We start from the raw sequence: 27,285 nt of genomic DNA, 5'->3' as shown, positions 1-27,285 counted from the left end.
ACGTCAAGGCGTTAAAGGCTGGCTGATCGCCTCGCACTCACTTTAAAATTTTATATCTCGGGAACTAATTATTGTATTGAAATAATTCTTTCACGAATATTTTTTATTTTCAACGGAGGATACAGAAAACTAACATTTAAAATAGTGAGCATTCTCCATTAGGCTATCGAAAGTAGAGACTGAAATCGACAGAAAACATTACTACATATAGAAAGAATTGCAATTATCAACTAAAACTATAACTAAGTTATGTGCTTACAAAATCACTACAAAAAGTGATCCTTTAGCTACACTACTGAGCGCACACAAGCACAATTTTGCCTTTAATTGCATTATATATTTATGTATATTTTTTACATTTCCAGAACACACAACTCGATATTGTAGACGATATTTAGTTTTTTTATCATCTTGGATTGGCTTGCGCATAGACTACAATCATATCTGATGGTGAGCTATGATGAGGTCTAAGATGATGCGCGCTTGCTTAGAAGATGCCATTTGTTTAAATAACGTTTGCTATGTAATAAGCGGCTAAATGAAATTGAGACAATTACCTATATTAATTTGCCTGCCTTAGTTTTGATGCGCTAGTGCCCTAGTAGTATAAGATATCTAGTATAAAATGTGATCAATTTGCATTTTTGTTTTGGGAACACCCTCCATTTTGTTTCAAAACCGATTGATTTGTCTCTACTTTCATTAGCCAAACTTCTACTAGACGTTACCCCTCTCAAACTAATTACGTAAGTAACCAGTATTGCAAGCAAAAATGGTCTGTAATTTTTTTATTATCAATGATAAAATTACATCCATTTTAAAAACGCTGTTTGTATAAACACGTTAGATCGTGATCTTTTGATAGAGGGCATATATTTTTATCGTCCAGCAAAGCAGGTCCTATGGTAATTAGTCTGAGCACAAAACGTTACGTAAACCTACAGCTCAGAGGAGTTGTTATTAATTATTACTGAGTTGTTGTTTTAAAAATGTTTTGAAAGATTTGCGTGAAATAAATAGTTGGAATTCAAATCGATTGATTATTTTTTATTGGTTTAATAAATATTGTAATTAATAAACATATTACGTTACAAAAAAAATATAATACGTCCATAACTGCGCCACGATACAATGTACATGTATCCGAACGCCACCAACGGAATCGGAAACTCGTAGCGGGAAGATGATTGAAAACTTGTCCAAGTTCTATTTCCGACAAATACCTAATAAATCATATCTTTCACATGCTTAAAACTTTAACATTTTTTTATAAACAAAATTACTAAAATTTATTGTATTTTTAGCGTAAATTAAAAAAGCTCATGTAAAAATTAAATTATTTTGCTTTTCATTTCCCATTTCCTTTATTACGTAATATTTCAAACTACTATCTGAAATATAAATAAAATTTTAAAATTGCTTTGCGACTTGCGTGAAATAACAGACAGGGTAGTATTTGCGTAATTTAATTGTTATAAATAGCAGAAATCGCTATTAAATCTAAGCAAATTTGTTCAAGTTTTAAATTAATTACAATCATGCAATATTTTTTTACTTTTGTTGAAATAAATCAGCCTACATTTTTAGCTGAATAATCGGGCGCGAAAGCTTCGTCATAAGAATGCTAACAAGGGATTGGTTAAATAATTCGAAAGTACCAACATAACAATTGCCTGTACATTTTGGCTATGTTGTCAGAAATATTACCAGTTGTGTAGGTAGGTAAAATTCGTCGCTTGTCGGACTAAAATTTATTTTTCTTTAATGGTTTTCAAACGGATTACCATGATTTATAGTTCAAAATAATACCTGTGAAACCGTTATATATGTTAAAATAATAAAAGGTAAGCAATGAATTAATGTTTTAGTGTTTTATGAACTTTTCTTTTTAAAAGGTTGTGGATCTACAAAAGTAGCTGCACAATATTGATATGTGCGATACTCGCGAAATAAAATTGTAATATTTTCTTTAAATATAATTGAGCCTAAAATATATTTGTATTTTTTGCTGTCGTGAACTAATTAGATTCGATAACTTTTTATGTGTCTATGAAACATTAGCGAAACGTCGAGGGAATTTTTACATTACAAATTTTTATTTTTACTTGCGTTACAGGTGGCCAATAATGAATTATAACAGTTAATTAAACATCTGTAATGGTGTCGCTTGAGTTTTTCGGGGCGAGAAATGGAGAGACAGCAGTGTAATCCACTTCAAAACTTTGACGATCCGAAAACGGAAATATTGAAAAAAAGATTATTAAAGGCAACTAGCACTTGCGCGGCCAGCGATCTGGCTCAGGGCAACTCTCAGCACAATGTGCTATTGAACACGTTACGCGTGAGTCTCAGCAATGTTAGTTAGCGCTAGGCGCCCAGCAGCTCGCCTTCAATGACACTGTTTACCATTTTCCAGGCGCCAATCTCGAGCAGCATGATCGTGTCCTCGGTGCCGGCGCCGCAGAGCTCGATGCCTATCACTCACAATCTCGTCACCCACTCTATCGCTCCCATGAAACTCCACACCAGCAACTCCCCTTACCCCCTGCAGCTCTCCACCGTGCACGTGCCGGTGCAGATCCCCGGCTCCACCTCTAACATCAACGTGCCGGTGCAGCTGTCGGGTGCTACCAGCAGCATGCCACTGCAGCTAGCGCCGGTAAGTCTGCCCCTGCAAGTGTCTGCCACCACTAACGTCCCTGTGCAGTTGCCGGCGGGGGACACCATCAATGTCCCCCTGCAGATTCCCACCGCTAACCAAAACATTCAACTGACAGGCCCCACTCTCCCATCTATGCCTTTATTGCAAAACACTCAGCCCCTCCATAGCTCTATTATACATCTGCTGGGATCCAACCCTCGACCGCCTAACCTCGATGGTAGCACGGAACTGTCAACCTCCACTCAGCTTCATGTCCCGGATGCTGGGCTTCAAGTCAAGATGACCAACCCCACATCGGTGGCACAGATGCAAATTGGATCCAACTCAACTGTCATGCAAATTCCAAACTCATCCAATAACTCAATTCAACTGTCACTGCCTAACACTGGAGGCCCAGGAGCCGTCCAGTTGAGAGGGACGCAGAGGGCAATGCCCCATGTAGTGTACATACACACCCCGACTGGACTAAAGCCGGTCACAAGCACAGATGTGATCAGCCAAGCTAGCACTAGTGGAAACCCTCCTCAAATTATTGTCAGAAGACCTGTAAGTATTGCTTTATTTTACTTCCAATGTTGTTTGTTTGTTATAATATCCACTTATCACTTATTGCTGCATGTTTACTTGGGCTGTAAATGGGGCCAATAACTACAATTTATTGATTGAAATATATTATGATACAGTGATGCACACTTTAAGATAGGACTTCAAGGATTTCATTTCATGTTTAATGTATTTTTTTCACAAACAGATCTACTCGTATATTTGTCAGTTGTACTTATGAACACCAAAAATATCCACAAGTTGTGCTTATAATATTTATTTATTATTTACTTAAAAGCAGAGTACGGTTTTTGCATGTGTTGTGTATGCTTGGTAAAAATTATTATAATTGTTGTATAATACAACTTTCCTCAGTTGCAAGGCCTTCAAGTATGAATAATAATCATTTAGTTATTGACCAAATTTAAGTTAATGTAACAACTACTATACAATTTTTCATTTTGTTACATTTACAGATGAACATATGATATTTTATTATTAGATGTGTTTTATATTATTGTTATTGAGTTTTGTAATCTGATTAACTGATAATAAAATATGTGCAACAATTGACATTTTCTTTATTTGACTTTGCTAATTAATAAAATGCAATTATTTTATGTATTAGCATCAAAACAATGAACAGGTGTTCTTGTTATTAGTTTTGTTTCTAAGTATAATATAAACCGCATAGCATCTGCTTGTATGAGATAAGCTTGATCTCGCCTCTCAGAATATAGTGAGTACTGATGGTAAATGTTAATAAGACCTAAGGAGATATTGCTCCTTTACTCTTTTTAAAAACAATTATGTTTGTACATTTTACTTTGAACAATCATTTATTTTTCACAATAATTTTTCATTTTCATAATGCATTTTAAAAACAAACATTGGCCACCATACAATGCTAAAAAATTTCCAGATTTTTTAAAATATAGACTTCGTAGGTTTTTCTATACATTTTAAATTAGCACCCTGTTTCACCTGCATGGTTCCTGTTACTGTGGGAATATGAGTATACAATATAACCCATAACCATGAGTTAATGCAGAATTCTAATGGTAAAAGAATTTTCCAAATTGGTCCCATAGTTTTTGAATGCAAATAAATAAATAAACCATCAAATCTTACCTCTTTATAATATATTACTATTATAGTATATCTAGCGGACGCCCGCGACTTCGTCCGCCCTTTAATTCGGCCCTATCGCAAAATCTGTGATACCTACTAACTACCTCCCTGCCAAATTTCAGCTTTGTACATCATGTGGTTTTTGTGATTTTGTGATGAATGACTTTCCGCAGTTATAATTTATATTAAGATTTACAAATTTTATTTTTGTTGGCCTATAAAATATATATGTTTTGAATCCCTTTGCCAATGTATGTGAATGCAACATAAATGGCTATCTTTTGATTGTGTAGATTTCTTCACAGCTTCAGCTGTATTAGTTATTTAAGTATTGCTATTTCTGTAAATTTAGACCAGTTACAATAAATTGACTTTTAGTTTTTACTTATGTCTCGCAATTAAAATCCATAACAGGTGAAATTTTTGTGGTTGTATAAAAAAGTTGAAAATTTGTTGCCTTGTGTAATTTATTCAAGCTTCATAATATAAATTCTTTTATCTAGACTTAAATAAATGTAGCTTAGAAGTTTTGTTCAGAATTAGATATATCAAACTCTTCCTATCAGTATTTTTATGTTTCAGGTGCCAAATAATTCAAACATTCATTTAATATCAAATGTTGGGTCTAAGCCCAACATTGCACCTAAGATGCCCATCCAAAATAAATCATCAATACTTGCACCGGCTAATGCTGCACAACCAATTGTGATCCAAAAACCAAAACCAAATGACAAGATGATGGTTCCAGTTAGCATTGCACCAGGAACTCCAGGCAAACAAGCTATTGCATACTTGAGTTCAGTCAAAAAGCCAAACATTAAAACAATGTCAGAGAATCAGTCTATCCTCATATCAAGCAGTCAAACCAATGTTCCAACAAACTCCAACAACCAAAAACTATTTCTGACCCCCATGAACATGCCCAAAATACCAAATACCAAATTTATTCTACCTGTTTCTCTACCAGCAACTATGGCTTCCAAGGGTCCAATAATAAACCTCCAAATAGCCAATGGACAGATCCAAAATGATCCCCAGGGAAACATAACAGTCATGCGGGATACTTCTGTAGAATCATCTGAAATGCCACCGCTGCAGCCTTTAGGCAAAATCGTCACTGTCAATGGGAAAGATAATTGTGTGCCTCAGAGTCCCAACAAAAGTGACAAAACATTTACTGTCTCTATACCAGGGTCTAGAGCGGAACCTACCGGTGAACAGGGCGAGTACACTCTGTCCATACCCGAAACAAATGCGTCAATGAATGACGATATTTACACTGTGTCAATAGCAGATGAAGAAGGTGGCACTCGAGAGAAATCTTTTACTTTGGCTATACCTGAAAAAGGCAAGAGCCTTTTGACCAGAAACATGATTGACAGGAATGATATGGGACCGGTGACAATTGCGGCGCCTGCGATATTGCGACGTTCGTATTCAGACAACAGCGATAGGAAGACCACAACCGCTTACAACATTAAGCGGCGAATATCACTATGTACAGAAAATTTGTCGGGCAAAAACATAAAATTACCTGTTTCGCAAACGAATGTTGACAATAAATCAGATGAAAATTTAGATTCCGACGCCAATGATGACCACCGCGTGCCATCATTGTTCTGCGACGAAAAATTAGACAAAGATCTCGAAGCCAAAGTCAATTTGGGCGAATCTGACCCTGAAGACTACAAAGAAAAACAAGAAGATAAACATAACGACTTGTACTATCAGAAAATGGATGCGTATGAATTTAAAGACGAGATAAATATTAAAGATAGTGATTCAATATCAGAAGAAGATCCACCCGGTTTGATATGGAACAACGGGATAGCCCAGCTCCGAGGCAGCAATCTACACTTCCGCTCTAACGAATTCGGTCTCATCGATGTCATCGAAGAACCGCGCCTAGACGGTATTGGACACAATCCGAACACCAAATACCACACTCCTCTAAAACAGAGAATAGCGAGCATCAAGGAGAAAAAGCCGACGTCTCCCGAGGATTTATATAAATGTGAAGGTTGCGGATGCCACGGAATGGCGGCCGAGTTTATCACGCCGAGCTTTTGCAGCTCGACTTGCCAGACCGACGTACAAAAGATGCAGCAGAAGAAAAAAGAGAAAGAGCGTCTGGAGCTGGCCAAAAAGCGGAACAAAATGAAGAAATTGCTCCTAAGGAAGCAAGTGTCCGATTCCGACATGCTTCTGGAAAACAAAGAGGACAAAGTGCCGCTGAAGCACTACGACTCGGCGGCCAGCGACAGTCAGATGTCGGAGCTGATGAAAATGAGCGAAGATCTGGTAGAGAACGAGAAGTATCCGTGGATGTGCGGCAAGAACGGATTCTCGTGGATGCGTTACTTGGACGTGTGCAAGGCGAAGGCGGCGCCCGTGAAGCTGTTCAAAGACCCGTTCCCGTACAACAAGAACGGGTTCAAAGTGGGCATGCGGATGGAGGCGATCGACCCGCAGCACCCGTCGCTGTTCTGCGTGGTGTCGGTGGCCGAGGTGCAGGGCTACCGCATGCGGCTGCACTTCGACGAGTACCCCGACATGTACGACTACTGGACGAACGCGGACTCGGTGGACGTGTTCCCGGCGGGCTGGTGCGAGAAGAACGGGCGGCCGCTGAAGCCGCCGCTGGGCCACGACGCCGGCACGTTCTCGTGGCCGCTGTACCTCAAGCAGATGCGGGCGATCGCGGCGCCGCGCCACCTCTTCATGCACGTCACTACTGCTGTGAGTAGCGCTGGACGATTAACGTTTACGAGTACCATCTGAACTCTTTAAAAAAGAAAGAGATTTTTAAGTCAGTAGTCTAATTTTCGATTGAGTTCCAAAAATTAAACAAGTCAACAACCATATTCTATCAAGTGATTTACATTATCTGAAGAATTAATAACGTAACTTCAGTTGTCTTATTTTGTTGCTTATGGTGCTAATCTTCTAGCCTAAACTGCAAGCCATCCTCACTTCAGCTGTAGACTATAACCACTTGCAGTAACTGATATAATTGTTTGTGGCGCAGAGTCTGAAGCCCAACGCGTTCCGCGTGAACATGAAGCTGGAGGCGGAGGACCGGCACAACGACATGGTGTGCGTGGCCACGGTGGGCGACACGCTGGAGCACCGGCTGCTGGTCACGTTCGACAGCTGGGACGAGGTGTACGACTACTGGGTGGAGCCCTCCTCGCCCTACATCCACCCCGTCGGCTGGGCCGAGGAGAACGGCGTGGCGCTCACGCCGCCCAACTGTGAGTATTTCTTACTAATACCATTCATATATTTTTATTAAATTTTTGATTTTTTATATGCTTGCGTTTGACAGTGATCTCATAAATATTATGGTCTAAGATGAGATAGACTTGTCTAAAAGATGACGATTATCTCCATGTTCAAAGTATGAGCATCATAAAACACAGACATGGCAGGTTACTCCAAAACCTTGAGAAAAGAAGACGCAAAGCATTTTGTGTACGACTCCTAGGAACATCAACAGTGGGGATGTAAACCCACCCTGGGAAGGCCATACGACGTTGAGCACACTCCGAAATATTTCGTTGATGTCCGAGACTTTGAAGTTTCACAAGAAGAGGTAATCAATACCATTGAGTCTCCTTTCTCGGCGATCCGTAGCGTTCATCCAACTGGTATTACGCACGGTATTAGCTAATAGCACGATTGGACTTGAGCCTGATACAATGTAAGCAATGCATGTGAGGTGAAGTTGAATAAAGCTATCGTCTGTCACGGGAATCAAAATCTTTGTTTAAATAGGTGCAAAGAAATGCACTCTGCGAAATTGATCAGTTTTTGGCTGTATGGAGATATTTTTTATGATAAATCTAAAACAAATTATAGAACCCTATGACGCCAATACCGTGTTCAATTGTAATGGTCTTCGAGCAACAAAATATCATGACCAATCCCTTAGGGTGACGTGGGCGATAACTCGTGAAATGTTTTTAGAAAGTTGGTATAAACCCTCCGTAATATCTGCTGATATTCCAATAGTCAGTCGTGAAGGTGTAGCCAAAACACCTGAAAAGTGTTTTTTGTAATTATTGTCCTGATTGGAAAACCATGGCATATTTGTTCCTGAGACTTTGTGAAAGCCCAGTGGATACAATCTCTGCCTTTCATTCGGAGAGCGTAGGTTCGAATCCGGTCCAGGGCATGCACCTCCAAATTTTCAGTTATGTGCATGTTAAGAAATTAAATATCACGTGTTTCAAGCGGTGAAGGAAAACATCAATAGTCAATATTCATTTATTTTAATTAGGCATTACAGACAAAAAATCTAACTAACTACCAGCGGCGAAGAGTTCGCGCAAGCCCATTCCCGCCGGGTTACCTTTAAAAATCCATGCATATTCATTGTTGTACTGTATCTAGATATGTATATGAGAAATCAGAGTTTGTATCACACTATATGAATTTCCTTTTCTTTGGCATGGCTTACCTTCATCTAAATTTAATTCTTCGCCACTGCTAACTACCGAATGAATTCAAATGAAACTTGGCACGGTTTAAGTCCATAATACGGAGAAGGTTATAGGATACTTTTTATTGCGAAAATAAAATGAGAAGGGGGTGAAATAGGGATTGAAGGTTTGTATGAAAAGTCCTTCGTTTTTAGAGTTACAGTTTTAAAAATTTGTTCATAAATCGTGAAAAAAATACGAAATATAATCTAATTCAAAAAAGTGGTGAAATAGGGCTTGAAAGTTTACATTGATTTCCACGCGGACGTAGTTGCGGGCGCCCGCTAGTTCGTATTATAAGTATAGATTCTAGATGGCGCTAGTAGTACTCTATGCCACGGTAACGTTTGGTGTTACAAATGGTATAAGTAAAATCTCAAATTGCGAATATGTGTATAAAATTCGACCAGTTTTATTATAAGTATAGATATAGATATAGATAGATTGATATAGATATGAAAATATTCTGACAAATATATTTTTGATTACATCTGATGTAACTTTCATAACGACAAAGAGTTCATACAAACAAAACCAAAAATCGCATCTATATAACATCCCTGAAGGTCGAACACTGCGGTGAAGCCGGAAGACAATTTTATTAGCATAATAATTTTAAGTAGGTGCTTAAACAAGTAAATATTTTCTCATGAAAATGTTTGTATTCATACAAATTTTTAGTGTGTACGGAAAATGCGTATCGTTAAGAAGAATATGAAATATAATTTTATTTAGAATCATCGTGATTTGAAATTCAATGATACCAAAATGCGTCACGACAAAACGAGATATAGGATTAAGAACGAGAGAATATGTTTCACAGTATTTTAACGGATTTAAAAAAAAGTAGAATGTTCTACGTTCTTTTGTATATCTCTTTTTTTGTTTTTCAAGTTTTAAATATTGCCTTTGTGCCTGGTTCGTAGCTTTCTGAAGTTTCACTTCTGTACAATGTGTTACATTTTTTTCCTCATTTTTTTGATGTACAACTTATATAATAAACTAAATAAGTTATTTAATTAATGCAATTCCAATATTTTTCTCCCACTAAATCTTCATCAACAAGATCTTCATTTAGTTGTAGGCTTTTTCATTAGCAGGAAAATCCATAAGTTAAATTAAATAAGGCATCAGTTTAGTATACACTAGAAGTTACTTAAACGTTAAACCTAGATTACCTATGATTTTTACATAGTTATCTACCTACTAATGCACTACATAGGTACCCGTAGATAACATAAATGCACGATTAAACAACTCGAACGGTAGCTTAATACATAACAGTTCCAAAAATGGGAAAAAATAAACAGTCGTTTTCTCAGTTAGTGTACTAATGAGGATAAATTAAGTATCTACAATTTAATCACTTTGCCGCTTACGTACCGAATTGCCGAGTCGTCCGGACTCAGCGGCTATCATATTATTCATTTCATATTCATAATTCATATCAGTCGCTCGCCTGCCTTTTGCTGAGATGTACATGTTTCGCGCCTTGTCATACTTCGCGGAATATCATTTAATACTAGTATACCACAGACTTTCCCTGAATCCCGATAACTTTTGAGGAAGTTTGTGTTGTTGATTCAAAATCGAGCCAGATGGAAATCGCATTGGAAAAATAGACGTGAGTCGATTTATTATTATCGTAATGAATTGCTTTGGTTAGCTGTAATGTGAGTTTGTAATTTACGAGTATTATACTTACTTGAGGATTCGCTTCTACTCACGTATTAAGTATATTTATTATCTATATATATATCTATATATATATATATATATATCTATATATATATATATTATGCGGTATAATTTGGAGACGGAGATTTTTAAAATACAGTTGCGTTTGTGATTATAACCGGGTGACTCTGAATACCGTTTTCCGTATTCCGGTGATGAGGTTTCTTCAAGTATTATGAGTTTTCTCATAACAATAAGCAAAACTTAATAGTAGCGTCTTATTCTAGTTTTACCTTTTGTGATTTTTGACAACATTAAATATTGCATAGAAGAAAGCGTGGTAGAAAACAGAGGAAAAATGCATTTTCATGATGTCTTGGAATAGTATAGATGTAGGTGATAAACAGCTTGAGGAAGTTTTATTAACATGTATAATGGGAGTTTTTGATAAGTTATATAAATGATGGATTTCCAAATAATTTCTAACGAGCCATTTGTTTCATCATCATCTCCTTTCCCTTATCCTACTGAAGTTGGGTCAGCAAAATATGTCAGTCTTTTCCATTTAATTCATCTATATTATTTGTCATCTCATCATCCACTCCATTTACAAACATCATGTCCTCTATCACACACTCCAATCATCTCTTCTTTGGCCTTCCTCTCCTCTTCTGTCCTTGCACTTATTCAACATTATTTTGGTAATATGACTTTCATCCCACGGCATATTGTTGTTTTTGTTTATTCCATCATATGTTAGACAGTAAAAAAAATTTAAAATAAAGTTATTATTTTTATTAAAACAGGTGAAACAGGTACTATGTAATAAAAGTCATACTCAATGGCCATACTCACATATCTTTGGATGCAGTCGTTATCTGGAGCATATCCACCCAATTGTGATAATAAAAGAATACTGTTTATCATGATAATCCGATATGTAGCAATGGAGATCTTCAAGCATAATTTTCCATAAAATTTAGAAGAAATATGTGGATAAAGTGAAATAACTCTACTCGATCTAAGTTCTAACAGCTATTTCACAATGCCATATGGTTTTTTTTTTGTGATATTGTGCAGAAATGTTGATAATAAGGCAATTAAAATGTATCATTAAAGCTTTATTTTGCGAAAGTGGATAGTGAACAGTGAATAATAAAGTTATTTCATACTCGCATACTTGCGACTTCTACCACGGGAAATTCAGTTTTCACAGATCCCGCGGGAACTATAAATTTATCCGGGATAAAAAGTAGCTTATTGCTCAATAAGCTCGTCTATTTCCCAATTAATAGTAATAGTTCCAGATATTAGCCACAACAAACAGACAAAAATAAAAAAAGAATAGTGTTTTAGTATCGTGTAAACAACTATAAGTAGTTGAGAAAATGCAATTACAAGTAGTAATTGCATTTTCTACTCACAATAACGTATTCTACTTACAATAAGAGTTATTAGGATTGCGTGTGGAATGTTAAATTAATTTTTTTAGAAAAATTACTTGAACCAGCATACCTTGTTCTGCCATATAAATTTCTGTCGTATAAAACTACTTAGTCTTGCTTTATTACTTATCCGAATATAAGACGAACTTTACTGACCTGGATGGATGAAAAGTATTTTTCACTACTCTTGCTCAAAAACATTGTCATATTACCACTCCACAGTGGGGCTAAACAAGCATTTCAGCCTCTAGGGGCTGAAGTAATTTTGTTTTTTTAATTTTTGTCTGTTACGAGTACTAGCCAAGTACTAGCCTACTATAAAACGAAGGAGGTTTTATTCGTAAATAGAATCATCGTAGGTGAGGCCCTCCTTCTTCTTCTTTTGGTTATATGGCTCCACGCGTCGAGCGATTGAGCCAGAGGTAAGGTACTGATTGTTTGATAAAAATAAAACTTTAAATTGGAATAAAATGCAGCGTTCTTGTCTGTGGAATGCGGTAATTTTTTTTATTTGATTTTTATTGAGTTGCGAATTTAAAGATCGAGATTTGAAGACAAGGTTGTACGATGCTTTTCTTCATGGAAAAAAAATATAGTAGTAAAGAAAAATAAAATTAAAGAGCGAAAAGTTAAAAACAATTTGCTGTGAATAATCCATACTTGATTTTTTTAAGAAATTCATTGTGAATTTGTGACCGTAATTTACATATTTCGCAACATTAATTGTTGTCTTCATCTATTGAGAATGGTGACCCTAATTTAAAGATGGAACAAAACGAATCTTAAAAATAAATCGTATATAATGGGTCGTTTTAGGCCCTTGTATAATCTACTATTATAATAATAATAATAATAATAATAATAATTGTTTATTTGCAAGAATACAACATTCCACTAAATTAATAGTGTGCAAATATAAAAAATACAAATAGTCACAATTACCAAATTAAATGAAATGAGATTAAGAAAAAGATAAATACAGTCACAGTTACTAAATTAAATTAAATGAAATTACAAATAAAAAAGAAAAAATAACATCAATAGTCATAATTACCAAATTAAATTAAAAATGAAAATAAAATAAAGTTACACTTGCAATACAATATACAAAATTCATTATTTTTACAATTAACATTTTTACAATTATATTTAATAGTTCTTTGACATTATAGTAGGTTTTACTTATCAACCAGTCGTATAATTTTCTTTTAAATTGTGCCATAGGTAACGCTTTAATATCTTTCGGAATGCGGTTAAATATTTTGATACACATCCCAGGACAATTCTTTAAGTATAATTTAGTTCTAGGAGAATAATTCAGCATCAAGTTATGAGGGTTTCTTGTATCACTATAGTGCAAATCAGATTTTTTACAAAAGAGGTACTCATACTTTTTTATAAAAACGCAGATAGTGAAAATATACATACTTGGCAATGTTAACACATTCAGTTTTCTAAACAATGGTTTGCAAGTGTCTAGAGGCGCCGCACCACATATTGCTCGTACACATTTCTTTTGCGCAACAAATGCCCTGTTGATATCGGTACCATTTCCCCAAAATGGTAACCCATATCGTATACATATGCATGATAGACCTCTAAACAGGTTTTTTGATCTAGGATGTTTCTGAGTCTTCTAAGAACGAAACAGAAGCTATTTATCTTTCCTGAAACCTTAGTAGTGTGTTCTTTCCAATTAAGTTGATTATCTATATATACACCAAGAAACTTTATGCTATTTATGGATTCTACTGTTATGCCGTTATATTGTATATTTAAAGGATCTTTTAGGTTATTAATATTAAAATGAATGCATTTTGACTTCGCTAAATTTATTTGGAGATTGTTAATGTCAAGCCAGTTAATAATAGATTGAATTGTAAGATTAATTTCATTTTCGTGTCCTTTAATAGTAGTACTTTTGTTTGTCGATACAATAATTGCGATGTCATCTGCGTATAAAACAGTTTTATAGTTAGTTGCGTCAATAATGTCATTTATATAGATAAGGAACAAAAAGGGTCCTAATATACTCCCTTGCGGAACGCCATATCTATTATTCCTGTACTCGGATTTAAATTCTTTAAGTTCCATGTCTATGATTTTCTTTATTATAACTGACTGACTGCGATTGATCAGGTAAGATTTTATCCATTGTAGAACATGTCCTCTTATCCCTACTTTTTCTAATTTTGCTAACAAAATTTCATGGCTCACAAAATCAAATGCCTTCGATAGGTCAAAAAATAAGCCAGTAGTATTATTTTTCGAGTCTACGCTTTTTAGAACTTCGTCGAACAGGGAAAATATGGCCAGCGTCGTGGATTTATCTTTCTGAAACCCATATTGCTCTTTTCGTATAATATTAAATTTATTACAATAATTTAATAGGCGCTTTAGCATACATTTTTCAAAAATTTTGGAGAATATAGGAATTAGTGTAATAGGTCTATAATTCCCTATGTCTTTAATATTACCCTTCTTGTATATCGGTTTGATGATTGACTTTTTTAATATCTCTGGAAAACATCCGGATTCAAACGATAAATTTATCAAATAAGTTAATACTGGGATAAAGTGATTTTTTGTGGCCTTAATAATTTTAGTATTAATAGTGTCATAACCTTCCGCAGATGTATTATTAAGGCTTAGAATTTCTTTTTCTACTTCTTTGTGCGTCATTGGCTTTAGGTACATGGATTGAAATATATTGTTAAGTTTATTAAGTGGTTCATTATTTGATCTATTATTATTTTTATTTGTCAATTCTATAAAATAGTTATTAAAAGTCTGTGCTATTTTATTTGGCTCGTCAATTATTTCATTGTTTAATATAATGCTATCAACAGAATAGTTGTTATTCGGTTTTGTTATTTCATTTTTTACAATATCAAATTAAATATGTCAATAAATAAATTGTCAATGTGCTGCCTAAAAATTTCCAGTCCAGGATATGATTGTTTATATCCGGAATCCAGGACTGATTTTCAGGATGATAAAATTATACATCAATTCACAAATGCTGCTTGTCCACAGACTATAAAGACCCGTCGTCGTTTTCATGGGAGAACTACCTGTCGGAGACGATGTCGACGGCAGCGCCGCCCCGCGCCTTCAAAACGCGCCCACCGGTGGGCTTCAAGCCGGGCATGAAGCTGGAGGTGGTGGACCGGAGGGTAAATTTGTGTGTCATGGGACGTTTGCTTTGACTTCAAAGGTCACTGGCAAAGCTTTTACCGCGTAATCTCATTTTCTTGGGAATACTGGGACAAATGTAGCCTAATGTACAATTTCAGATGATACATGCGCAGTTTATTGGTAAACCTCCTCGGTAAAGGGGGCAGACTCATAACCGGGAGGTCATGATTCCATATCGATTGTCGGACCCACTTCTAACGTAGTGTATAATGGTCAAGGTACAAAAATAGTATAAACGTTTAAACGTTTTTTTACAAAAGCAATTTGTAACGAAAATTGTTCATCTGTTGTCAGGTGCCGTTCCTGATAAGGGTGGCGACGATAAGCGCCGTGAAGGGCCACCAGGTGCGCGTGTCGTTCGACGGCTGGCCCGAGGAGCTGTCGTGCTGGCTGGACGACGACTCGCCCGACCTGCACCCCGTGGGCTGGTGCCTCAAGACCGGCCACCCGCTGGAGCCGCCGCTCAGTGAGTGCACACTTGTCGCTTCAGTGGGGACCACAGAACATAGAACGCTTAGCAATAGAAGGACTAAGGGGACGGTGCCTGCGTATCTATACTAATATTATAAAGAGGAAAACTTTGTTTGTATGTTTGTTTGATTGTAATGAATAGGCTCAAAAACTACTGGACCGATTTTAAAAATTCTTTCACCATTCGAAAGCCACCTTATCCACAAGTAACATAGGTTAAATATGATATTGGAAAAAATAGGGTTCCGTAAGATATTTGGGTTTTTCGGACACAAGGTTTAAAAAATCAACCAGAAAAGTAGGGTAGGGGTGGGTAGGAGTAGGGTAGGGGTAGAGGTAGGCTGGGAGTAGGGTAGGGGTAGGATAGGGGTAGTTGAAAGTTTACATCGGGTTTCACGCGGACGAAGTCGCGGGCGTCGGCTAGTCCTTATATATGTAGACGTACGCTAATGTGTTTGTATTAGAAGAAAAGTTGTCACTGAAAATTATATTCTTTTTTCACTACTCTTGCTCAAAAACACTGTCATATTACCACTCCACAGCGGGGCTAAACAAGCATATTAGCCTCTAGGGGCTAAAGTAATTTTGTTTTTTTAATTCTTGTCTGTTACGAGTACTAGCCAAGTACTAGCCTACTATAAAACGGAGGAGGTTTTATTCGAAAATAGAATCATTATAGGTAAGGCTCTGATTGTTTTGAAAAATAAATAAAAAACTTTAAATTGGAAATAAATGCAGCGTTCTTGTCTGTGGAATGTGTAATACCTTTGCCTTTTTCTCATGTGAAAAAAATAAAATTAAAAAGCGAGAATTTAATAAACAAATAATACACACTTGATTTATTTCAGAAAATAATTGTAAATTTGTGACCGTAACTTTCATATATTTCAACATTAATTGTTATTGGTGTCTTCATCTACTGAGAATGGTGATCCTAATTTGGAGATGGATGACATTTTCAATCTGTTACCATCAAAGTCCAGACGCATTTACTTAAATACTTACCTACGAAAAATTTAATAAGTGAAGAAAACAACAACAAATGGATTCACTTACGAAAAGAGTTTTTTAAACTATTATCTCCCACGTTTACCTCATATACTCGTTATTCATCTTCACAGTAGTCGGAAATTATGTTATCGGGTAAAAGCATCTCCCATAATATCCAAAATTGTAGACTTTGTACATTTAATTTTCAATTAAATAAATCATTGAATATTGAACTAAACTATTTTATTTTCTCGCAATCGTAGTGAAAAGCAGAGTGTAACACGCGGGGCTAAACCCATTATATACTCGGTTTCTATTTAGGCGGCCCTCGACTTACGTCTCAGGCCCTAAAAATACCTCGTATATAATGGGTCTTTTTAGCCCCTTGTATAACAATCTACTATTTAACGATACAAAAGCAGCAAAAGAAATTTGCGCGCTACAAAAAGTATAACCCTGTATAGAGGAGCTGTCGTGTTGGCTATACGACGATGTTGACGAGATGTTGTGTCCGTGCTGCAGCAGCGGAGGAGCTGCGCATCAGCGGGCCGTGCGGCGTGGGCGGCTGCCGCGGGCTGGGCTCGGTGCGCGGCGGCGCGCACAAGCAGCACGGCGCCGCCTCCGCCTGCCCCTACCGCGCGCAGCGCCCGCACACGCCGCCCGACCGACTGCAAAGGTTTATTTTTTTTTTTATATATATATTCTTTACAAGTTAGCCCTTGACTACAATCTCACCTGATGGTAAGTGATGATGCAGTCTAAGATGGAAGCGGGCTAACTTGTTAGGAGGAGGATGAAAATCCACACCCCTTTCGGTTTCTACACGGCATCGTACCGGAACGCTAAATCGCTTGGCGGTACGTCTTTGCTGGTAGGGTGGTAACTAGCCACGGCCGAAGCCTCCCACCAGCCCCACCCTCCCAGCCTGCCCCGCTACCACACAGTGGTGCGTACTTATGCAATAGTCTAAGATCCGTATTAGAAACGACCTTCACCCATTTAATAGATGAAGAGTGTTTTATATCAAACTAGCTAATACCCGCGTAAAATTAAATCTATACTAATATTATAAAGCTGAAGAGTTTATTTGTTTGTTTGATTGAACGCGCTAATCTCAGGAACTACTGGTCCGATTTGAAAAATTCTTTCAGTGTTAGATAGCCCATTTATCGAGGAAGGCTATAGGCTATATATTATCCCCGTATTCCTACGGGAACGAGAACCACGCGGGTGAAACCGCGCGGCGTCAGCTAGTTTTCCATAAATTTCCATTCCACATTTTAGCCAAATTCATTCAGTCATAACCATCAGCTTTTCACAAATACCGCGGGAATCATTGATTTTTAAATCAAAATTGTTTCTAATTCGGATCTACTACAAAATGCACTGCCTACCCTTAGGACTCGGTAGGGACGGGATAGTATAGCCGGATATGCTTTGGAGAGGGAATTATCCATTTTGTTCGATTTGTACGTAAAATGCGTACCCTGCTTAGAAACCTTGTACACGCAACTGCTACCACACCACTTATGTTTTTTTTATTTGCTACAAGTTAGCCCTTGACCACAACTTCACCATGATGCAATCTATACTATTTTTTTCCTTACATGGCAAAAAAGGTAAACAAAGATCCGTCGTCACGACATTCACATATTTCTCACAAACCGTCCGTTTAAACTAAATCATTTATATACACATCACTTCATTTAACGCGCACACCGCGAATTACATAAAAACTGCTTGTAATTAACTATTATATCACATTTATTTCACTAAAAACGAAATCACAACAAGTTTTATTTCTACAGATTAACGAAAATGTTGCGAATTTGACATTTCGTAATGCTAGATTGTCTATGAATTGAAGAGACGGGAAAGATACATGAAATTATAACTTGTCGATAATTATGTACATATTTTTTAATTTTAATATTTGTGTCCTTTGTGGCTTATAAATAAAATAAATGTGTATCTTTATTAACACAGCACCAAAGAATATATTATACTCCATGGAGAAGAAGTAAATCTACATACATGAAAACGTTGGACATAGCAGCGACATTATTTCCGCATACGAATATTTTTTCATAAAGTCAGTGGCAATTTTAAATGGAGATTTTTGATTTTAAAATAGTTGAAGGACCTAATTGAGAAAAAACAAATAATAATTTAAAAAAATATATACAACCGACTTCAAAATATTAACGTACCCACGAAATTAAAAAAGGGAAAAATAATATCATTATATTTTCTGCCAAGCCAGTGTATTCAATCTATTAATTCAAGGTGTACCCTATCGTAAAGATTTTTGTTTCTCAGACATTATTTTTGTCTGTCATGTGTTTTTTTCAGTAACGACTTAAGTCAACATCAGACGGGCTTGGCAGCGACTTCAAAATGATCAATAAGTAGAAAATATAATAATGTTATCTTTCGCTTTTTAGTTTCGTGGGTACGTTAACATTTTGAAGTCGGTTGTATTTTTTCATAATATTTTTTTTTTATATTTTTAATATACCTAATAAATAAATCAATCCATATGAAATTCAACCTAAAATCCACCCATCTGAAAGTCGGAATTTTCGGTTAGTTATATTATTGTTCGTCATACTCTACTCAGCAATCAGCAATAATATAACAACCAAATAACAACAATTGCAAACGAAACAAAAAAGTAATGATGATATGGAACAAACATTGACACGACCTCACTGTGAGCATGGAAGCGACAATGTGGCACTTTTTGCTCGCAGTAAACTCATCCTAAACCGAGCTTAACCGATCGCGGCGCGAGTGCTCCCGAATGTTTGTAATTATATAGCACGATCAAAAATTATTAAAAAACCGATAAACCGATTCTTGAACCACTTGCAAAATTTTTAAATTAAGAATAAAGAAAACAATACACAAATACGACTTGAATATTATGATTGCTGGATCAGAAAAATAAATAAAAGATTTGAAATACTAATGGAAAAAAATTTATTACTTTTGTTTCGCAACATGGTGAGATTTTTATTTTTCTGGTATACGTAAATCGTGATAGTCAGAGTTATTAGGATATTATCTCAGAATACAGAAAACCACCAGAAGCCACGTTTAGATGTCATTCTATAGTGCGCAGTGTGTCCAAAAGTTGTACACAACAGCCTGCACTCGTCGCACTTCTCACCCGCGTAATGTTGCTAGTACATGAGGCTGTTAAATTTTTCCCTATTTTGTGGTAAAAATTTATAATGTTAAAAGGAAAACAATAAGTGTACAGTTCATCACATTAAATGTTAACTTGTATGGTAAATAATAAAAACAGTAGGACCGGTTTTCTAGTGATTGCTAAGAGTCAGCAAGAAAATAAACTCTAAAAAATTTAAGACAAGGACAAATAAATAATAGATATAATATGACGGTTATTATAAAACTTATCAACTAACAAACTAAAGAAATACATATTTACAATAATAATTTTATATACTCCATATAATTATATTATATTATTATTATTATAAATATGTATTTCAATCGCGTGCACAGTTATTATTATCTCGTCTTATTTCTCTAATTTTTATGTCTCTTAAAATTCAAGTATAAATAAGGCCATTTAATTGGTTTAATATCTTTTAAGAATGTTTTTTGAAGATAAAAATATTTTATTTAATCCTCTTGCTCAAACAAACAAGCAAACAAGTAGGTACACAAACAAACAAAAGACCAAACAAGCACACGAAAACAAACAAATGTGCAAACAAACACACAAACAGACAAGAACGAACGAATTTATTATAATATAGCACGCCATTGTTATTTGTAAAATTTTAAAGCTTTAAGATTATTTTACACTTTCTTTATCTGCGCTGATTACCACAATTTTATTTCAACTTACTTGCCGGAACCTATGCCTACCTATTTAGTTGATTAATATTTTACATAAATAATAAATCCTTGAATTGAAATTAAAAGTAGGGAAAATCAAAACAATTACATTGGCAACACTTACAAAATGAAGGCATCGGTTTCTATGACAACTAAATTCACGTAAAAATTATTCATTATTATATCATAAGAATATTTATTTGTGATACTTACACGTGAAATGTGATCCTATTCAGTTTCTTTTTTTACCAACGGCATTTTTACACGAAGGAATAGCACAAGACGGCTTAATTTAATTAAATTTGTCACCTGTATAGCACGTCAAACAACACGACAAACACAGAGTGAGTAATCGTAAAATGTGTAGTTTAAATGGCTTCACTTCTTTGCGCTATCACTCCTTCTGGTGGTTTTCTGTATTCTGAGGATATTATATAAAGAAGTTTGAGAGATAGTGATGTACAAGGGGCCGAAACTTTAGTACAAAGGTTTTTTAATATATGACATTATGCGGTAATAAATTTAGTAGGTTCTAGAGCTAGAAAAATGTTACGAATTATAATTAGAGACAGACAGTAAGTGTACATTAATTCCAATTATGTTCTACATAGTCATTTGGACTAGTGGTGTATAACCAAGGTAAAAAAAGAAAGAAATAATAATCTTTAATTCAATAGAAAAATATTTTTGTCGCTTTTTTGTTTTTCTCAATTGTTTTATTCAACAATTTAAAAATTAAAAATTTCCATTATAAATTGCCACTGACTTTATTTCAAAAATATTCGTATGCGGAAATAATATCGCTACTATATCCAACAAAATGAAATGAAATGTTAATGTTTTTTAACTTTTGTATCTTTTGTAATTTTTAAAAATGTAAACTGTAAAATTTTTGTAATTTATGTACTTGGAAATAAAGGCTATATTATTATTATTATTATTATTATTACTATATCCAACATTTTCATGTATTTCATGATTCACTTCTTCTCCTTGGTGTATATATTCTTAAAATGATATTTAATTTCCTAAAATGCACACAACTGAAAAGTTGGAAAACGAAACGAATATGGAACGTATTCGTTTTTTAAGATGACGTATAGTAACGGATATTTTAGTTTAGTTATTTCAGATATAACGATACCTACTTGATATCGTTACGATGCCCGCGGTTAACTTCTCAACCCTACTGATTGTCTTTGGTTCATAGTCAGCCATTATTGTTGTTTAAAATTGTCATCTAAGAAAATTTCAAGTATAACTAACTAGGAGTTGGATGAAAATCCACACCCCTTACGGTTTCTACACAACATCGTGCTGGAACGGAACGGAACTAGCCACGGCCGAAGACTCCCACCAGCCAGACCAGTATGTACACTGTACAGTGTAGAATCTCTTAATAAGTAAATATTTATTTCCCCTCTAATGTTGTATATATTTTTGTACAATTCCAGGTCACCAAACAAACCTAAATCAGTATCTACGAGTACACCAAACAGTGACGCTCCAAAGGAAAAGTGAGTATTGTTTTGAGTTTGTTATTTTCACGTTAATATTTTTTACTGAAAACTTAATGAACACAACAATCTTGTAGAGGTTGAGACCTTTCAGTATTTGTTTGAATCAAAAATAATCTTTGATTGATTTAATAAAAAAATTTGTAACTGTTTTGGGTATTACCTGGTAATAATAATGATGTTAATAGATAATGATATTTGTTTCCAGACTTCCAAGGGGTCGTCCGCCCAAACACAAAAGAGTTGAAGAAGTTGCCAAAAATGATCCCGTGAGTAATGTTTCTTATTAATGTACAGTACCATACCATAGGTACTGCTACTGCGCTGGCCTTATGGCCCCGCTGACATACTGCATACATTTTTGTGGATTGTGCTGCATATTTTACTGTGTATTTGTACACCTACCTATGGTGGAATAGGATTCCAATTAATTCTTTTGTTATATATGTAATATATGTCGCAAATTAAAAGGAAACAAAATGAATTTTACAAAGAGTGGATATGCGATTCTTTTTATATTAATCTCATTCAGACAGTATTCCATAAACTAGAGCACGGGGTAGTGTAGTCGGATATGCTCTGCCGGCGTGCGCCTACATAAACGGTGGTACCTAAAATCTTGTATCACGCACCATAACAAACAATGCTCTAAAACATTATAAACATTGTCTAAAAATTTACTTCCAAGATTTCTAGTAAATTCTAGTAATTAATAGATATCTAATAAATTAAATTGTATAATTAATTAATAATAATTAATATATTGTAATTGTATTAATTGAAGTATGAATTTTATGTTAATAACTCTTCCAAGATGTGTCATTCATCATCATCATTATCAACCCATATTCGGCTCACTGCTGAGCTCAAGTCTCCTCTTAAAATGAGAGATGTTAGGCCAATAGTCCACCACGCTGGATCAATGCGGATAGGCAGACTTCACTGACATGCAGAGAATCTAGAAAATTCTCAGGTATGCAGGTTTCCTCACGATGTTTTTCCTTCAAAGTTTGAGACATGTGATATTTATTTCTTAAAATGCACACAACTAGAAATTTGGAGGTGGCTGCCCGGGCCGGATTAGAACCCTCCTGCAGAGGTCATATCTATTGGGCTATCACGGCTCTTATATTCTTCGAAAATATTCTTTAAACTTATTTAGTGACATTAACTATTATATTGTAGGTATCGGACGACGAATCCCTCTCAAGCAGCGGCGGCAAGCGCTGGCGCGGCAGCGGGAGCGAGGAGCGGCTGCGCTCGGGCGGGCAGCCGTCGCCGCGCCCGCCCTCCGCGCTCGCGCCGTCCCTGCCGCGCGCGCTCGTCGCCCGCCACGTGGCCGACCTCGCGCTGCCGCCCGACCCGGACTCGTGGACGCAGGTCAGTTGGCACTGTCGTCGATGTGCGCCAGCGGGAGCCAGGAGTTACCCATCTTAATATCTCGAAAACAGCTGGACGTACAAAATTGAAATTTAGCAGTCAGGTAGCTTAGTAGACGTCAGCTAAGAACATATATTGCGATTCGGTCAAGTTAAGGAGATCTATGCACGGAGCACGTCGCGGGTGTCTAATGTATGTTACGGTTTTATGCTTTAGTGAGCTATTTTTTGACATTACAGAAAGACGTAGCAGCGCTGCTGTGCCGCGTGGCGGGCGCGGGCGCGGGCGCCGCCGCCGCGTCGGCGCGCGTGTCGGGCGCCGAGCTGCTGATGGCGTCCTGCGAGGAGCTGGTGCACTGCCTGCGGCTGCGGCTCGGGCCCGCCGTCAAGGTGTACGCCGCCGTGCGCCACCTGCGCGACGCGCTCTCGTGATCCACGGCGCTGCGGCACGCGCTCTACGTGCTCGTGTGAGCCAGACCGTGCTCTGTTGTGTACACATATAGATAAGCTCTCAGTGTGTCTCGTGCCATGTGTGGGCACTACATATTTATACTCGTGTGAACAGGACCGATGCAGTGTTGTGTACATAGCTCAGTGTATATACATGTAGCTCTCAGTGTATAGTGAACTGTGAATACATACTTGTTGTTAAATTGGACAACTTGACCGAAGGGTGCTGTGTTGTGTTTGTATGTTAAAGCTCTAAAAACTCTTAAAACCTTCCAGAAACCACTAATATTGAATGCTCATTTTTATGGAATTAAAATTCCAAGTTCCAAGGGGAAGTTCCATGGCCTGTATAAACAGAACATTTACAGACTGTTAATGAATGCAACTATTATTGAACATGATGAAATGTAATATTAATATTTCAAGTAAAAGTGGAACTTTTACTTGAAATGTTAAATTTCTCCTTTGTACCTATGGTAGGAACACAGGCCGACAACCTTTCAGCTTTTAGAAAATCACGAATGTTTGGCTAGCTAATTAATTAAAATTATTCAATTTATAATATATTTTTTTTTGCAATATTTAGCGGCTTCCTATTATTAAATGTGCAGTAAAATTCTAAGCTTCTTATTTGTACATATAATTACCAATACTTTTAATTGATAAACATTAAATGTATGTTCTGTAGTACAATGTATGTGTTAACTGGACTGTACAAACTGAAATAAAATGAGACATATATTTGTTGGTATATACTGGTTAATTAGGCATGAAAGGTTACAATTGGTTTAGTCATAAAGATATATTTAGTTTAAATTATGTGTGATAAAACTTATTTTACTATCATCATGGTGAATGTTTAGATGGTAGAGGCAGTAAATTTGTGTATATAAAGATGTCAGTATAATTTACAATTGTACAATTGCCATTTGTGCTTTAATACCTAATTATTTGGTATTCATTTATGAAGGTCTGGAATTTAGATTCCATTTTTTTTGCTTTATCAAGATTGGTTAGATATTTGGTTTCAATGATTTCAATCAAACAGATGAAGTTATATTACAACAAGACTTATTTCTAAATAATGCTTTCAATGTTTTTTCAATCTTTTAAATAAAATGTATTATGGATATTGACAATATGATGCTGTAATTATAGGTATACATTTTAATGAAACTTCTGAGCACAAAATGCAAGGTTTGAGGTTGTGATTGTGTAAAATAAGTAACTTGTCAGAGGTCATTGTATTCAGCACACATTGTAATAAATAATAATTTTATTATTTTCATGCAATGCTAGAAATAAACTGCTACAATTTTTTAATTAATTATTGTGTTTAAGTAAAGGATATATGGAAGTGCAATTTTTACATGATTAACCATGGTTACATGGTTTTTGTAAAAGTTGGCATAGTGTTATCAATGGTAAAATATGCACCACAGATATTATGGTAATATTATATCACCTTTGCCTAAAGTCTACTTTCCCTTATGCATTTTCATTATGTATTGAGTATTGAATACACATATTGTAAATCAAACCACACCAAAGAAGGTATCAATAAACTTACTATTACTCTTAGGATAGTAGAGTTTTTATGTAAATAAAATTATTATTTAACAAAAGCCAAATGTATATTTTGGTTAAAGTCAACTTTTTAAATTAAAAATATTTGTAAATATTTATTTTTATTATAGTGCAATCTATGGAGTAAAAATAGTTTCAAATGTTGAAATATCATAAATGTAATATAATTCTAAAGTTCTATGACAGTTATGTTGTTAGTTTAATTTTTTATGATGAATGTTATTATTTACTGTAGTTATAAAATAAAAATACTTCTCATTTGGAGACAAGTTTCTAGTTTAGGATAATCCTATTACTTTGACCCAATTTTAACACAGAATGTGTTAGTCTGTGTCAATATTTATGAATAACTTTCTATAAGATGGACCTATTTTAGTTAAGCTGCTTTCGTTTGATAGGCAAAAATCCGATCAATATTCTTTAGGGGACATCAGTTTCAATAAATACAAATAATAGTTTATTTTATAGAATGATCAAAGTATTTTTTAAATTTAATGACTGAAATTAAGTATTTTTTTATACAAAAAGCTACTACTCCTACCTAAAAATTAATAACAAATGTAATATCCTACGCCTGCATTAATAGAACTACTTTATTGTTTGCAACGAATAATGTAAGTAAAATGATTGAGCATTTACTGTTGTAATATGTAATATCATGCCTTGTTAATGATGTAAATAATACTGTGTATATAGTATCTTCAACTGTTACTCCCCAAGTGTACCCATGGGAGGTAAGCATTAATATGACGCTGGGTTCTTACTAAGTGTTCATTTACACGAGCGGCAGCTGCTATCGACGTCTCGGCGGTAGCCAACGGCAGTCGACTGCAGTCGGCGACCGCCGCTGACCGCCGACGAGAGTCGACTGCAGTCGACGGCAGAATTGCCGCTCGTGTAAAAGAACCCTACATGGGTCACATGGAAGCATTATACATATTTATTTTACAATGAAGTATTTTCTGCTAATGTGATTATTTTCTGAAAAATAAATATTCTTTGACTTAAGTAGGGTCATCTTCATTTCTTGTTTTTTAGTTCAGTTGGGTAAGATTTAATATTTTTACAGTGCCAATAGGTGTATAGCCTTGGATGTAGACTCTAGTGTTGGGTATTCTCCTGAGGTGAGATATTTTTGAAGCAAACCATGTACAGTAGATATAGTGAACTTTTTACACATGTTTAGTGCTAATGTGCCATTTACTTGGCATGTACTATTCTAAAATGTTCTGATATTAATAAATCCTTTAAAAATTTTAGTTCATTTCATTTTCAATTTATTAGGTCCTTACATTATTTTTTTGGCGTTTTCTATGGGGAGAAACATGAAGTCGATTTTTTTTAATTGTATATAATCTATATAATAAAAATTCATATTCATATTCGGCTGGACCGATTTCACTATTATTTTTTTTTGATGTGTTTGTTGTTGTCAGAAGGTTCATAAGTTCATTCATAGAAAAAAAATTAAAAAGGAGAAGGGTAGGGGTAGTTGAAAGTTTACATCGAGTTTAACGCGGACGAAGTCGCGGGCATCCGCTAGTATATACTTAATAATATTTAACATTATTTTATAAGGAAAACTAACATAAGTAGCGATTGTCATTTAAAGATATCTATTTAAAAAACGTAACGATAGCAAGAAAACTGTATACAAATTCTTAAAGTTGTCAGTCAGAGCCAAGGAACATATTTACTCAGGAGAAGAATACCAACCTCATACAAAAAAAGTGGCACTAAAATTACCGCCATCTGTGGAATGCCCCCATTGAAACAATTTGCCAACGCGGGAAATTCAAAGCTAATATATTGTTTTTAAATTTTCACAGTTCAGCTTTTGTAGACGGAATAGCTTTAAAATAAATATTTTTAAAAACCATT

General features: G+C 35.5%; 1 protein-coding gene across 2 annotated transcripts; it reads left to right on the top strand.

The window, feature by feature from the left end:
• Positions 1-1,684: 1,684 nt before the first annotated feature.
• Positions 1,685-26,658, top strand: LOC112052724 (uncharacterized). 2 transcript variants are annotated; one of them, XM_024091904.2, is made up of 12 exons: positions 1,685-1,844; positions 2,117-2,341; positions 2,417-3,208; positions 4,919-7,075; positions 7,365-7,590; positions 14,979-15,118; positions 15,435-15,606; positions 17,124-17,277; positions 21,926-21,988; positions 22,197-22,257; positions 23,174-23,368; positions 23,608-26,658. In XM_024091904.2, exons 2-12 carry the CDS (start codon positions 2,189-2,191, stop codon positions 23,797-23,799), a joined length of 4,305 nt encoding a protein of 1,434 aa, XP_023947672.2. In that variant the 5' UTR covers positions 1,685-1,844; positions 2,117-2,188; the 3' UTR covers positions 23,800-26,658. The 2 variants fall into 2 exon arrangements, with proteins under 2 accessions (XP_023947672.2, XP_023947673.2); XM_024091905.2 differs by lacking the exon at positions 2,117-2,341.
• Positions 26,659-27,285: the final 627 nt, after the last annotated feature.

This window comes from Bicyclus anynana, chromosome 5, assembly GCF_947172395.1.
Source record: "Bicyclus anynana chromosome 5, ilBicAnyn1.1, whole genome shotgun sequence".
NCBI lineage: Eukaryota > Metazoa > Arthropoda > Insecta > Lepidoptera > Nymphalidae > Bicyclus > Bicyclus anynana.
Note: the sequence above shows the minus strand (reverse complement) of the source record. Positions and strands in the feature narration are given on the sequence as shown.

Excerpts from the sequence above, each read along its gene's own strand:
- LOC112052724 (XM_024091904.2), top strand. The coding sequence starts at position 2,189 with ATGGAGAGACAGCAGTGTAATCCACTTCAAAACTTTGACGATCCGAAA. Across the intron at positions 7,076-7,364 it reads TCATGCACGTCACTACTGCT|AGTCTGAAGCCCAACGCGTT; the intron begins GTGAGTAGCGCT and ends TTTGTGGCGCAG. Across the intron at positions 7,591-14,978 it reads GGCGCTCACGCCGCCCAACT|ACTATAAAGACCCGTCGTCG; the intron begins GTGAGTATTTCT and ends GCTTGTCCACAG.